This window comes from Thermobia domestica, chromosome 16 (assembly GCF_964235325.1).
Source record: "Thermobia domestica chromosome 16, izTheDome1.hap1.1, whole genome shotgun sequence".
Lineage (NCBI taxonomy): Eukaryota > Metazoa > Arthropoda > Insecta > Zygentoma > Lepismatidae > Thermobia > Thermobia domestica.
Window position 1 is genome coordinate 181,745,302 of NC_137469.1, and position 15,599 is coordinate 181,760,900.

A 15,599-nucleotide genomic window follows, 5' to 3' on the forward strand; every position below is an offset into this window, starting at 1 on the left:
GTCGCCAGCAGCCACCACAATTCTTCGCCGATGGCATGAAGAATCTTGTTTGGCGTTGACGCAAGTTTGTTGCCTGTAATGGGGACTATGTTGAAAAATGATGCCATTAATAGCTGATATTGCAAGCTTTCTACTCATATCCGTGCTATTTGTCAAACACGAGTACATCTAGGAGACATTACTTTCCGAATCACCCTCGTATCAATTAGTAATTAATTACTAATATACTAAAATGAAAATTATAATAAATAAAAAGCTGTTCAATCGATTATATAACACTACTCTGTGTATTACAGCTTTCTCTGAACTCTCTGAATTGTCTTGCAATGTCATCAACTATTAGCTATACATTTATTCTCTATGTTTATCACATATGGAGAAAAATGGGCATTTCTTTGTTATTCTGAATAAAATCTCTGATAAACGAAAGCTGCAACCAGAAAACGGTCAAAGGAACTCATTAATAATAATTATAAATGCCAGAAATAATTTAATCAATCATTCTGTCCTCATACACCATATATTACATTTTGACATAAAAGATACAACCAAGAAAAGTTCAAAAACATCAGAAATAGAGAGTCATTCTCTTGGGCAGCAGCTCAGCTCAAACGCAGTTTGCAGCAACTGACCTAATACACTTTCGCTACTAACAAACAGCGAGAGAATGCCACACAATAGTTGGTTAAACAGAAAAAATCTCCCTCGTGAAATTGCATCCCTAATTGATACTTCAATACAATTATTTTAACTCTATTCTTAAAACTTATGAAGAAGCAAAGGCTTCTCTGATACATTTAAGTGATGACGTTAAAATAATTAGCTTCAGAAGTAAGGCACTAATGGTATTTTATGATGTTCCCTACGATTTCTACGTTTTTAGATTTTTATCAACAAAACGAGCTACATTTTATAAGACGGGATAGTAATAAATCATATTTGAACAGAAATTTGTGATTCCAGACGGAGAAAAATCGCTTTAAAAGAAGAAAGATACAATAAATGCAACCAGTCATTACAAGGGCAAAAACATTTTCATTTACCCATGAAATCAGATCTTTCGAGTCATGAATGAAAAAACGAAATACCCGCATTACTACATTACATTACAATACAAAAAAGCTTTAATACCTATCAACAGATAAATGGATATTTATCAAAGTTATCTATTTTTGAACATTTGTATCAAATAAATAAATAATGCATATTCTACTGCATACTGAAGCACACGCAAGACATATGAACAATATATCACTCCAGAACTACAGGATTATTTCATGTAATGCGTAATTCGTATTAATTACATGCTACATGTATCATTTATAAAATTAATGCCAAAAGTCAATGCATCTTCATATGTGACACCCAACAAAACTCTTTGAATGCATTTGCATAATTCACATTAATTTACTACATTACAAACTTCCCTATCCTCGCGACACAAACATATAAAACATAATATTTTTTTGTATACTAATAATTGGGGTTTGCCAAGCACATAACAAATGATTTCCTCGTTTCAACTCATCCTGATTTTGTTTTCCAAACTGCATCAAATACGACAGGAACCGAAATTATTAAAGGCCAACAAAACAACAAACTGAAGTTATTGACCCTCCCTCATAAACTCCGGTGTAAAAAGAAGCTACTCTCTTCCTTAGTCGCTTTTGGGCTCATGCTTCAGCCATTCGTCTCGCAGTCCATTCGCACTTTCTCACTTTGAATTTGAACCTATCGAGAATACGATGGAAGAAAGAAATCTTTTGTTTCTTCTATTGTTCGTATAATATCGTCTGTAAAAAATACAGTGAAGACATATGCCAGTGGCCACTTCTGAAGAAATCTGTCGCATTCAATACAAAGCTTCTAATCTACTCGACTTTCATAGAATGCTATAACTTGATATCCATCCGAGTGCGACCAATGAATTCACACCTACAGAGGAATTGGTGTGATACAAAATGACTAATTCCTCCATGAATCAAATATAACATTTACATCTGATATAATTTTCTCTAGATTCCTTCATGATGACAAAACGAAAAATTATACTGATGAACAGAGACCACCCAGAAGCCCTTTGCAAATATACGAGGAAAGTCAAAAAGTAGAGGGACTTGCAATTTCTCGTACTAGGGTTTGGTAACACTGCTAGTATCCAGCGCTGAATTAGTGTCGTCTGCAACACTTCTATGCAGCGTGTCACTCTTATTTCCGCGTTAGTCGTTGGAGTGTGGCAGACCGTTCAACATGGCAACTCCATTTGCGATCTGCACCAAGGAGGAAATTATTCGTTGAATGCAAGCGCAGTATGGTGACAGCTGTTTATCGCGAAGCAAGATCTACGAATGGATAGAGCGTTTCGAACAGGGAAGTTCTTTATGTGACGAGGGAAGATAGGGCAGGCCATCGACGTCAACAACTAAGGACAATTTGAAAGCTGTTGAGGGTATGGTGATGGTAAACAGACGAATCACAGTGGACGAAATCGCCAATATTTTACATATTATTCATCGTTCAGCGTATTCCATTGAAGATAGCGCTCAAGGGAAGAAGATTTGCAACCGATGCAATAGTCATTGATGCAGTTCAAAATTGGTTACAGGTCCAACCCAAGAACTTCTTTTCCCGACGGAATCAAAAAAACTTGTGAAATCTTGAGGAAAGTTCGTTGAAGTGCAGGGAGATATAGTAGAAAAATAATGTATGTTTCTGCTTTCTATCATTAGAATAAATGTCCCTTTACTTTTTGACTTCCCTTCGCAGATAGTTCGCTGGGAGAATAAGACGAAGAATCGAAGCTTATCTAGTTATTTTCCTCCACTGTAGGAACCAGAACGAGCGTTAACACTCGAATACTATGCACGCTTTTAGTTTGTGTTTGTTTGAACCCAGGACTGTCACAGTGAGCGACTTTTACCAACAGAATGCCATACCAACATTTCAAGGGAGGGATTATGGTTCGATAAATAAATGAATAGACGCGTGGTGAAAGGGAATGGTTTAACACTTAGTTTATTATTATTATTATTTATAAGGCAATAAAGTGGAAATTCAAGTTATTTTCTTCTTTTCCTTGATATTACAAAATTAAGAGCTACGGCCATTTAACAAGGCTCACCCGAAGTATTTCCTTTATTGTACTGATATAGACTGCTTAGTTTGAGATTCGCCGTATTTGATTACTACATAGATTCTCAGTTTTTACTCCCTTCATTCTGAATTAAGGTGGGTATCAACTGACAGAGCTGGAGTATAAACTCCGACTTTTGAAAAACAAACCCTTGAGGAAAAGAATCTGGAGTAATAAGAAGTGAAGAAACGAGTCACCAATGACTATAATGCGGATTTTTAAACCGCCACGTGGTTTCTATGGCTGCAGAGGGCTTTAGTTGGGAAGCTCGTACAATTTGGAAGAACGAAGATGCTACAGCGTGTGAACGGAATTACACTATAGTATAGTACCCAGTGTTAGGTCTTTGTACTAGCGGTTATAAACTTTCGATTTATTAACTTGATATTTCACGGCCTTTGCAAACTTTCTGTAAAGTATGTATATTCACGACGTTGTTGAACCAATGGTACAAAGATGATTATACTCATACTTTACTTTGTCAGTAATTACGAAAATATAGATATCTCACTTAACATCCTAGACTGCAACACTGGTTCATAAATAGAGATATCCTAGTAGCGTACCTATCACACATTCTTATGTACACGGATTTTTTTACATTATCACTCAAACAAAAGAGTGTTCGCTCACTCATTCCAGGAAGAAACATGAAGGCACTTTCAAGAAACACTCCTTTACATATCAAGCTTACTTCTGTTTACAACAAACTGTTCCACACACTACTTGGTCACTCTGTTTGGAAGTTTACTATTCCACAATGGAATTTAATAACAAATCGAATACAAAATCTTCAATATTCACTTATATAAACTCAAGACCTGTACAATTTATTGACCATGTTTCATTTTGGTTTCAAAGGTCTACAAATAATCAATTAATGTACTTTTGTTTCTTTAAACATTATCAATAAGAAAAGATACGCAGACATTTACTCGAAGACCAGCCACCAATTTCATAAAAAGAGAAATGAAATCTGTGAAGCCTCTTTGAAAGTACTTTTTAAAGATGTGTAAACAGATGAATAACAAACTCTTATTCAAATGTTATGCATTACAATCAGTGGCGTATTTAGGGGGCTAGCGGGCTCAATCCACCCGAAATAAATTTATTAGTTTTTCGCATTCCACATACAACAATAATCTTTCTTACCATTTCTAAGAAATTCATTGACTTTCCATTTTCTTATGCTCTTTGTTGAGAAATAATACTATATTTGTCAAATTTCATTCCATGTGAGAACTGCGTTTTTTTTTTTTTCTTTCTTTCTTTCGTCCATTCTACTCTTCTGTTTCTTTTTCTTAGTTGTTACTCTCGTTTCTCCTATCATACTTTCGACCGTTGTTAGTTGTGATTCAAGTCGGCTGTCGTCAGTAACACCAAAACTAAGAGGAGCTTATAAGCGAAATCCGTGTTCCACACCAACTTGAACGGATATCAACATAACGGAACTTTAGTAAGCTAAGGATGTTTGAATTAAAGAAAATCAAGAGGGGGGGGGGGGAGAATAAGTAGTCCGGGAAATTAGACAGGCCAAGATGTTTCCTTTTTCTTCTACAAATAGAAAAAAAAAGTGTTAGATTCACTGCTAAATTTTTGTATCTTCATATCACATAAGATTAATCAGTCTGCAATTCTTGCCATTAAAACTGCAATCGGTATATTTAACCCCTTCCACTACAATTTATTTTCTGAATTTCCTGCACCTCCTTCCGTTGCATCAAATTTCTTGAAGTTATAAAAGTGTATTATAGATAGTTTATCATTATATAACTTTCAAATCATTAATATAGCAACCGTGCGTGATGCTACAATAGTTTAAATTTTATGACGAGTGTAGCTCCTCATTTCAGTGCAAGGGGTTAACCTTCAACTTGTTTCAACGTTTTCTTTTAGATAAAAACGTATACAGATAAAACTGAATATTTCTTTTTTTTTTTTTTTTTTTTTTTTTAAATGAAATCAGTTAAGTTGAAATGAGATTACAAATATTCAACGTGTGTTTGCAGGAGCGTCATTTCAGATTTGCCTGGGGGGTAAAATCCTCCACCGACATACGAGTTCCACGTTTTTTTCCTAGTATATTAGTAAACAATCGATTAAAATGTATCTAATTCTTGAACTCAAATGGATAATTGCCCTCTGCCCCTGCTTCCCCGTGTTCTGCATAGCCCCTCCCCCGAAACAAAATCCTAAATACGCCACTGCCTACAATGTTTGCTGTCTATCAAGTTTGTCTGAATGCTGTCGCTGGTTACTTACATGATGCACAAATCGTCACTAATAATAAGGATAATATTTGAATATACTGACGACCAGTTTCGATAGGTAGAGCCTCGTCATTCGTTGCAAGCAGAAACAATTCGCACACGAACATCGAAGATCCATCTTGATTTTTGCATTTCAGAATTCAAATACAAAGTACAAGTAAAGTTACATATTCGTTAAGCACACTTTCTCAGCAATATCTGAAACAGTAATTTTACAACGTCATACTCTTGTTTTCTACCTATAACATGTGAGCTTTCATAAAACTATAATCCAAAGGAAGTTCATGTGATTCGGATCCGACGTCTAGGTCCACGCCTCATATAGCCTCGGTGCTGAAAGGAACATTGAATTCCAAACCAAACAACTAAAATAACTACGGTGAAAAGAATTGTTGCGAACACTTACATTCCAAGTAGTAATACTACGCTAAAGTTTGAAACGTTACTTCAATTTACAATAAAACATTTGTGGTGTCACTTTCGACTGGGTTTACTCATTTTATCTTTTAAAAACATCAATTAATGATTAGAATCAATTAACACAAGCATTCTATATTCCTTTATGGCTGACTTCACACTAGAATCTTGTGAGCCGCTCATGTGAACTTGTAGTGTGAAGGCATTGAATATTTCTGAGCCGCTCAAAAGATCGTGATACAAAAATGGCAGCCATGCTAGAGCCAGAAGAAGCTGCAGCTTTAATACTGGCGATAAATTGCAAGAATATATCAAGACTGAAAGAATGTCCATTTTACAGTCTGTTTTCTAAACTGAGAGAAGATGAAAGACAATTTTTCAATTACTTCAGGATGTCTATATCTTCGTTTGACGAACTGTATATAGCATAAAGTATGTATTTCATCACAGTAACACCAAAATGAGAAAATTTTCAACATCAAATATTTGTATACTTTTCTTCACTCCAACTGAGTTCACGCTCACGTGTGAAGGGCTCTCATAAGATTGCGTGTTATTTTCTTCCCCGCCAGCAGCCCGATGGAGCCATCTACTGGCGGGGTGATCTTCATAGCAGCTCAGAGACGCGGCTCACTTGCACCGACACGCATGTGTGAAGGCGTACATTTAAGACAATGTAAAGCTAGCAGCTGCAGCTCACAGGATCTTAGTATGAAGGCTAATTAACAGTTCACTGTTTCAGACCTTCACACAACCATTCCCTGATATATTAAGGAACAAATGAAAACAGACACATAAAATATAAATATTAATATAAAAGAGATATTATAGTCAAAATCTCAGTGATGAATAAACTTAAACGTCCCATATCGCACTCGAACTCCCACTTATCTTGTAGCTTCTTAACCTATTAGCATTCTTCTTAAACTACGCTCAGGTTAACATAATAATTGGATTTTAAAAAAAATCTCAATAATTGAGTTATTACAAAAACTTAAGAAGCATCCTTCCAGGTAAGGCTACGATGACCTTAGCCAATACGGGTGGAGGTTTAACAAATGCGGTTGCGGTATGTTACTAGTTGAACAAGTATACTTCATCACTGGGACATTTTTATCTGTCTGTATTTATTTATTCCTCAATATGTGAAAAGGAGTATCCCGTGGAAACAACGTACCTTCTTATTCAATTGCTTAAGATTCAGTAACTTGAACAGTGAAACATCCAAAAACCGTAGTTATTTCACGATCATATTAAAACGTCACTATTACGAATTACAGAAAGTTTCGTTCTGTGTATCTAAAGGAACATTTGCATAAATTTGCTTCAAATTCAAGTACAGTTATTCCTCTAATAATTCGAATATGAACATATAATTATAACGCAATATGCCAGTATCACTGACTAGTGGTTAACTTGGTAAATAATGCACTAAAAAAATTAAATAGCAACAAATCATTCACATATATTGCTTACTGTAACATTAATATATAGTGTTTTCTAAGTACGCCCTTTTCATGTACTAGTATAGCCATTGTCTTCTTATATAAACGTTCCACTTCAATAGTAAGATGCTTATACTTGTATCAGTTCTTCGTATATATATATATACTGGGAAGTATACAGAGATATACGTATTTCTTACTTTGTATCCCAATCCCAACAAAAGTAAATGGGTGAAATCACATATTCCCTTCGTGAAAGGGATCAGGATGGATAATACGATTTCAATACTTCTAAAAATAAAAAGTCCACATGGGACAATAAACAAACATTTATTGCCCAGTGTATCGCTCCCGATAATCGATAAATTAATAATCGATATATTGCAGCTTTGACAAAGCTAAGAGAAGGAATTCTCTTCACAGGATTTCATTGGTAACAAGAAGCTGAAATGTATTTTACGCTCGCAGTTCCGAAATACACACGTTTACAAACGTGAACATTTTTTTCTTTCTTCTAATTTTTAGTTTAAAGGAAATAAGAATTGATAAATGTGTCTTAACGAGTAAATTACGAATTTCAGTAGACTTGGCTATACCTAGGTATAGTTATTTGAAAATCGCATTCCTTTTATATGCCTTTTCCCGATGAACCTATTCCAACACTTTAAGGGACAGCTATTTAAGACAGAAAGCAAAACCTGGGTACATTGCAGTTCGTGACCTTATTTAAAGATTGTTGACTATAGTCAACACACACCTCAGGATTTACCGCTGTTCTTTACTATATGTGATACCTACACATTAACCGATACGAGAACTTTATGTCTACACAAACTATATATTTCAATCATTTTTACGTTCATTTTCTTGGAGTATGACTTTATCCAATAAATTATTTCTTGAAATAATGACTATCTTTAATTTTCCATTCTGGGTAGAAATACAGCATGTTCCAAAAAATAATGACCTGATTTTCTACGGTAATAATTACGGAACATGGGACGTGCCGCAAGGAAATGAGTGTTGTTTGAATGGGCGTGATCTAGTTTTATAAAATCACAGTTAGATGTCAGTCAATGCGTCTTCTCAGTTTGCAGTCAGTCCGAAGTCAGATGGAGTCCTCTCAACAGAAAGCGTTTTGTGTGCTTCAGTTTGCAAAGACTGAGTCAGTGATTTCGGTCCAGCGTGCTTTTCGTCGGCGTTTTGGCATTGATCCGCCTGCACCCAAAACATTCGCCGTTGGTATCGCCACATTTGAAGAGACAGGTCTCGTGCTTCCGATAAAATGGTGGAATTTAGCTATCGTCTAAATGTTATTCGTGTTGCTGCTGGTGGACACATAGAGCATTTGTAATAGCATAGCTAAAACTTGAATAGTTTGTAAGTATTTTACAATTTAGTAGTATGTTTTTATCAATATATATAGACTTTTAAAATCAGATCATTCTTTTTGAAACACCCTGTATTTAAGTATCCTTCAAACCTTTCGAAGGCAATAAAAAACTTCAAGACATCTTACATAGGCGCTGTACGGATTTGTAATTCCGATTATGCTCCTACCCGCCGTATGCCTGTTACTTTTACGCACTAAATTATCTTCGGCTACAATTCAAAAAACAGTTGTTTAAACGCAACGTATCTTCTTAGATATTGGTGTACAAGGTTGATACAATGTTAGGATTAACGTTCTCAACGTCAGAAAATTATGCAATAGTAAAATGTTCAAGTTTATCCAGTTTCTTGTTACCAATTTAGCAAATCCACTAATTATAACTCCCAATTAATTTTATGCAATTACGTTCATAATTCTTCCAAAGATGATAAGTGTAACACCTAACATTATAAAGTTATTTCTGGCAACAAAGAAGAGCTGTTCTTAACATTTCAAACAATACGCAATGAATTCACATTTCTTTGTTTATTTTTCTTTCATATTCTATCCATTCCTGTAGTGTTTCACCATTTTTATTTCGACATAATAATTTCTATATAGGAGAGTTGCATTACTCCACAGAATACATTCGCTTAGGGCAAATATACACGATCTAATAGTACTTTTTTTTTTATATATCTTTTCACCTCAGTGCAAAGCATCATTAATTTTCACATACATTATAAACAAATTCTTACTCATTATTATTATAACACGAAATGCATTATGTTACACTCTTATATTTCATTTTACGCTTGCCTTAACCGTCCTTATACAAAATGATGTTCTGTTTCTATCAGGCAGTAAAGTTCTAAAATTTTGCTTGAAATTTGAACCAACTGTATCGGCTAATGCTGATGGCTAACCATAATGCCTTGCGAGCTAAAGGAGTTAACCATAATGACACGAAAAATCACACCTATTTGGTAACATTGTTAACAAACTGCAAGTATTTAAAAACCAAAAAAACCTCAACATTCGACATAACTATAAATACTATCTACGGCACTAGTTCATACAAGATCTTCTAATTCAATACATTATCTTGCTCTCTTAAAATTAAGAATTAGAATATTAGAAAAGCGACATTTGTAAACAAAAGAAAACCATTAAGGTTCAAACTGGCTTCGCATTGGCACTATCAATTACTTATTATTTGTTAAACTGTTCCTACATACCTAATCAATAAAACATAGATCTTTTCTTCATTTTATTAGAAAATTCTACAACAAACGCCACACTTGTTCACTGGATTTGAAAGAAAGAAAAAAAAAATGCAAGAAAAGAATGAATAATCCACGGATATAAATTTACCCCAAATTGTTGTAATAATCTGAAAGTTTACAGTAAAAAAGTAAATAAATAAAAAAACATCAAAACAAAAGAAAAAAACACTTTTACGTAAAAGTTTTTCATCCCCACGTAAACTTTGTACAACCTACGTATATTTTAATAAACGCTATTAACGAAATCTGTGATAATATTTATCATAATGGTTCTTCTAAAAAAAAAAAAAAAAAAAAAAAAAAAAAAAAAAAAAAAGAAAAGAAAAGAAAAGAAAAAAAGCCAGACACTACATTTTTGTAAATAAATACACCACTATGATATACAGAAGGAAGCACTGGCTAATTAAGAAGGTAGAAACGAAGTATTGGCAAATGCATGAACACAAATTGACACGAAACAAACGTCAAGGTAGCACAAACTGATCTTCAGTATGCTTTAAGTACAATGTCTGTTTGTTGCTTTACTATTACATGTAAACAGTACAACATAAAATCAAACAAATACTGATTTAGTTTTTAAACATTTCTACTGTTTTTTTTTGTTTTTTTTCCATAATTGCAATATATTCACCATTTTATGTGAACAGTAAAAAGCATATCTGCGAAGTATTATTTCTTTAAAAAGCAACAATATTTATATTAATAATTTATGCTCATTTATTATACTAATTCGTTGTGCAACAAAAAAGTGACTGAGATTACCAAAAAAGAAAACAAAAAACGATCAATGTCCGTCAGTCTTGTGTTCTCCGTCGTCTGAAATATCCTCTTCTGCTTCACTGGCGTCCTCATCCTCTCCCTCTCCCTCCCCCTCCCCCTCTGGACTGTCACTTGTGGTCGCTGCTGCTGACTCACTCTTGCTGGCCACCAGAGAATCTGGGAACACAAACATACACTCTATTACTAACTGTTCTTCTACACAAACATCCTGTACCAAAGTCCTACAGGGCCAGTCAAATTAATTTATTGTTTTACATCATCGCCTATTGTTTGACGAATATTAGAACGTATGTGCTGACGATCAGCAATGGAAAACTTGAAATAACCGCTTTAGAGAGGGAAAAGGAATGACTGTGGAAATGGTACTATAATAAGCATGTCTGAGAATTCACCTGAAAAGAACGATGTTTAACAAATGGGTCATGTGCAATCAACCAAGCCCAAAACCTCATGGTGTCAGATTTCGATGAAACTTGGTGTACAAGGAAGCCCCTATGAGAGATGATCATGCACCAAATTGTAGCCCTGTACCCCCTCTAGTTTCAGAGTACAGGATGGTAAAAAATGGATAAATTTGATGTTTTTTGTGGAATCTTGTTAGCTTCAATTGGTCATATCTCCCGTAAATATTGAGCTACAGAGAAAAATAACATATCATTTTGAAAAGGAAAGAATAGGCTACAAGATATGCCAGGAACATTTTTTGGAAATCAAATAACATTTTCGGGAAAATTTTGCATCAGTGATATCTCAGAAAGTGCCCATTTGATTTCCTTGAAACTGGGTACCAAGGTAGCCCCCTATGTCCGGTATAAGTGTGCCAAATGTCAACTTGGGTCAAGACTGATCCTGGAGTCTACAACGATTTTCGTGTGACAATGTCGCGAGACACACCTGGGGTGCTAATTTCTTCAGCTTCTTTTTCTGAAGTGGTGACGGCCAAGTACTTGAAAGCTCTGGTTCAATACGTCACTTGCGTTAGGTGATGGGAAAGGCTGATCATGATTTTCACTAAGAGACTGCTTATCAGACTATTCTTGGTCATCACTTGCCTGTACGTGAGCTGCTCTGGAACAGCGCTTACTTAGTTCATTCCTGCACTTGTTGCAGACCTTGTTCAAACTCTGAGCTTTGAGTTTTGGAACCAGTTCTGCCATCCACGCTTGCACCGGGCGAAGTCCAACTCCACCTTATTGTTATGGCTGCCAAATGGACTGACACAGTAGAGGCGTGGCAATGCTGACATAGTAGAATCACCGAAATGGCAATGCAGCTTTTGAATGCACACAGTTACAGGTAATGCTGCATCTGGATCACGAGACTATCCACTACTGACACTCGGAAATCTGCTGTATAGTCATTGTGATCTCACAAGCTATGCTTGACCACTATATAGATACTTAGCTAGACTTGTTGTCCAGTCTAGAGCAAAAAGCTTACTGGCATGCAGTATCAATGTCTTCTGCTTTTATACAGATAACAAACTGCTAGAATGTTCCAGACGGTTCTAGAACCTTCTAGAATGTTCACATATTTAGGTGAATTCAATGTATTACGGTTGATAATGGAATGTTCCAAAGATCCCCACAGGATTCCTGAATTACAGATTGCACCAGAAAAACTTTACTGCTAGGTCAGTTACACCTTACTTCACCACTACTGACCAACTGGCAAGTTGCCACATCGGCACCCCAGGTGTCTCTCCCGACCTGATCATGTAACCAACCGGGTGTCGGGTCGGTGTTCGGGCTGCCATTTATTTGTAACCAATTTGAGGTCCAGTCTCTGTTCGTGGTTTGTTGTCCTACCAATAAGTATTCTCCTCAGACCAGAACTTACCTGGATAGGACGATGAAGGACCTCTCCAAGAAGGGATTACAAATTGATTCCAAATCGCTCATCGGTCTCAATGATGATATAAGCATTAGGTGCCGAGAGGTTCGGATGTCTCGTCCCGAAAACCTCACGGACGATCAGACGGTCATCCAGATTATAACGCACACAAATATCATTCACACAAACAACGAAAACACACTGGATTAAATAACACTATACTTATTTATTAGAATACTATTATATAAAAAAAAATAACGAAGAGGAATGAACACAACACTTAACACAGAATATGGATAATAATCTTCATTACTGAAATCACACTTTGCCTTTCTAATGCAATGTAGCCCTTTATATATGTATATGAGATTATATCTGAAATTTCACTATGAATGCTTCTCTCACACCATTGACGCACTTGGGGGGGATTAGTACTGGGGGAAAAGTTGCCGGGACAATCCCATTGCTGCGCCAAACAATCCTGAAGCGTAAAGATGAGTCTTCAGCAAATTAAAAAAGCAAGTCTCCAAAGTGGAATGCTGATGTTGGACTTTTTAGCGCACAAGGTTTAAGAACCTGCGATTTCACTAGTTGGGGCTAGCCGTAAGAAAACGTCCTTCACCCGCTAATAGCTTATGCCCCGTAACACGACGAAACGTGCGTGGTGGCTGCACACAATAGCGGAGTCAATCTCCTTGAGCTCAAAAGTTCTAGATATTACCTGCAGTGGTTGACTAAAGAGTGTTGGCAGTTCATTCTAAAAACCACTGTTAGATTACCTGTATGCACATGCAAACAGAATACGGAAAATAATTTATGTTAATTTTAGTCAACTGGCTACGATGCACGAGACACTGCGATAACTCGGGCGTGAGGAAGTACAGATAAGAAACTGCAAAAACTACGAGGCTGGTGCCATTCGGTCACTTGAATGCCTGTTCTGGTCTAGTCTGCTCTAATCTATTGCAATGTTTCCATAAACGATTAAAGAAAGCACTTAATTCAGTTCCAAATAACTGCAGAATATATACTGTGCATAATAATAAGTCAGGGAGAAACACTGAGAAGGTTCGTTGCTGACAAATATTCTCACCAAAAAGCAATGTTTTAAATATATACATGAGAAAACAATGAGAGACTTCTTTGTCCAGTTGCGTGGGAAGGAAACAATTCCCACCGAAGGAAGAACTCATTTTCGTCGCAGTATAAAGTATAAATCGAAAAAATAATCACTGTCTTTACGAAATATACAGAGCGTCCACAAAAAATACTTCTATAACCTGGTGGCGGTTATAATCACACGAAAATCATTGTGGATTCCAGGATCATTCTTGGCCCAAGTTCACATTTGGCACACTTATACCGGACATATGGAGCTACCTTGGTACCCAATTTCAAGGAAAATAAATGGGCAGTTTCTGAGATACCACTAATCAAAAATTTTTCCGGGATTTCCCGAAAATGATATTTGATTTTCAAATAAATGTTTCTGACGTATCTTGTAGCCTATTCTTTCCTCTTCAAAATGGTATATTATTTTTCTCTCTAGCTCAATATTTACGGGAGATATGACCAATTGAAGCTAACAAGATTCTACAAAAAAGCATCAAATTTGTCAATTTTTTTACCCCCCTGTACTCTGAAACTATAGGGGGTACAGGGCTAAAATTTGGTGCAAGATCATCTCTTATACGGGCCTACATGAACACCAAGTTTCATCCAATTCTGACACAACGAGATTATTTTCCCTGAAAATTTTGTTGATTTCGCATGGAATGGCTCAAATGCAAAGTTAACCTTTTCCAGTGATTTTCATGCATAGCTCGGCTATTTTAGTTTTGAGGATATTATGCACAGTGGCCGTCTTCAATTAGCCCCGCCTCCTGGATCAAGATATATATATGAGGTCCTCGTTTTCTTGGATGATGTTTATGATAGATCTTAAGACTTATGTACGTGTTATAGGCTAGCATGTAGTTCTGAAAATTTGAATATCCATTTTGTTCCCTAAGGTTTTTGACCTAATTTATCCATTTTAATGATATTTTATTGTTGAAGGAGACAACTTTTTAACTATGAAAGAATGCAAGATGGACCATCGAAACTTACAGAGGTATATACTTGAGTTCCTGGAAACTTTTTTTTTTAAACAATTTTCAAATTTAGGGGTGGACAAACACTCCCTCCGGAAACCTGATAGGGTTGCATGATGGTATCTATGTCCTACGAAAGAGAATGAACCCATGTACCTAAGATTAAATGATACAACAGTCTCATCAAAGGGAGTAAGTCAAAAACCTCCCTAATTTGAATTTTTGGCAATTTTAGGGAACATAGATCACCCAAATTTTCAGAATTATATACCAAAATCCTACGATACGAACACAAATCCTAAGAACTATCATAAACACCATCTGAGAAAACAAGGACCTCATATCATATCCTCTACGGGTACGACCCTGAACCCTTGGGTCCGTGACACATAGGTCCAAAGACCCAGGATACACAAGCAGGAGTCATGGCCCTTGATTCAAATGTCCCACCATAAACCACATGACCCGAGACGGGGCTAATTCAAATTGTCCTCCAAAATACGAGATAATCTAGAACCATATGAGAGGCCAAGTAACCCTAATCCAACAATCAGTCACGTGAGAATCCACTGTCGTAATTACTACTGTGTGTTTGTGTGTATATTAATGATGTACTACAATTTATTAACATGTTCTTTATTTGTACGTGTAAATGAGTGAGTGAGTGAGTAAGTGAGTGTCCCCCTACTGTAAAACAAAATGAAAAATTAAATGAAATCTTTAAGTTTTACGTCCCATGGTTATGTCGGCTCAGGGTGGCTGGCCTGAAAAAGCGTGTTACACTTTTTCGACCGAGTGACCCCACCGGGAATCGAACCCGGGACCGCTCGCACTAAAGGCCAGAGCCAGCGCGGACGGAGTCTGTCCACCACAAAGCTCACTTGGTACGAGCTGGAATCGAACCAAGTACCCCATGCACCAGAGGTGAACGTTCTACTACTGAGCCACCGCGGCCCTACTGTAAAATGAT

The 15,599-nt window shown here is 36.2% G+C and overlaps 1 protein-coding gene across 4 annotated transcripts in view; it reads right to left on the reverse strand.

Annotated features, from left to right (window-relative positions):
* Nucleotides 1-470: 470 nt before the first annotated feature.
* The window catches only part of Lnpk (zinc-ribbon metal-binding protein lunapark), a 139,241-nt gene continuing 124,112 nt past the window's right edge, over nucleotides 471-15,599 (reverse strand). For all 4 annotated transcript variants that reach the window (XM_081743331.1, XM_081743328.1, XM_081743329.1 and 1 more), the window contains one exon: nucleotides 471-10,859. In XM_081743331.1, the coding sequence (XP_081599457.1) occupies nucleotides 10,708-10,859 (152 nt within the window). In that variant the 3' untranslated portion in view covers nucleotides 471-10,707. The remainder of the gene's footprint in view (nucleotides 10,860-15,599) is intronic.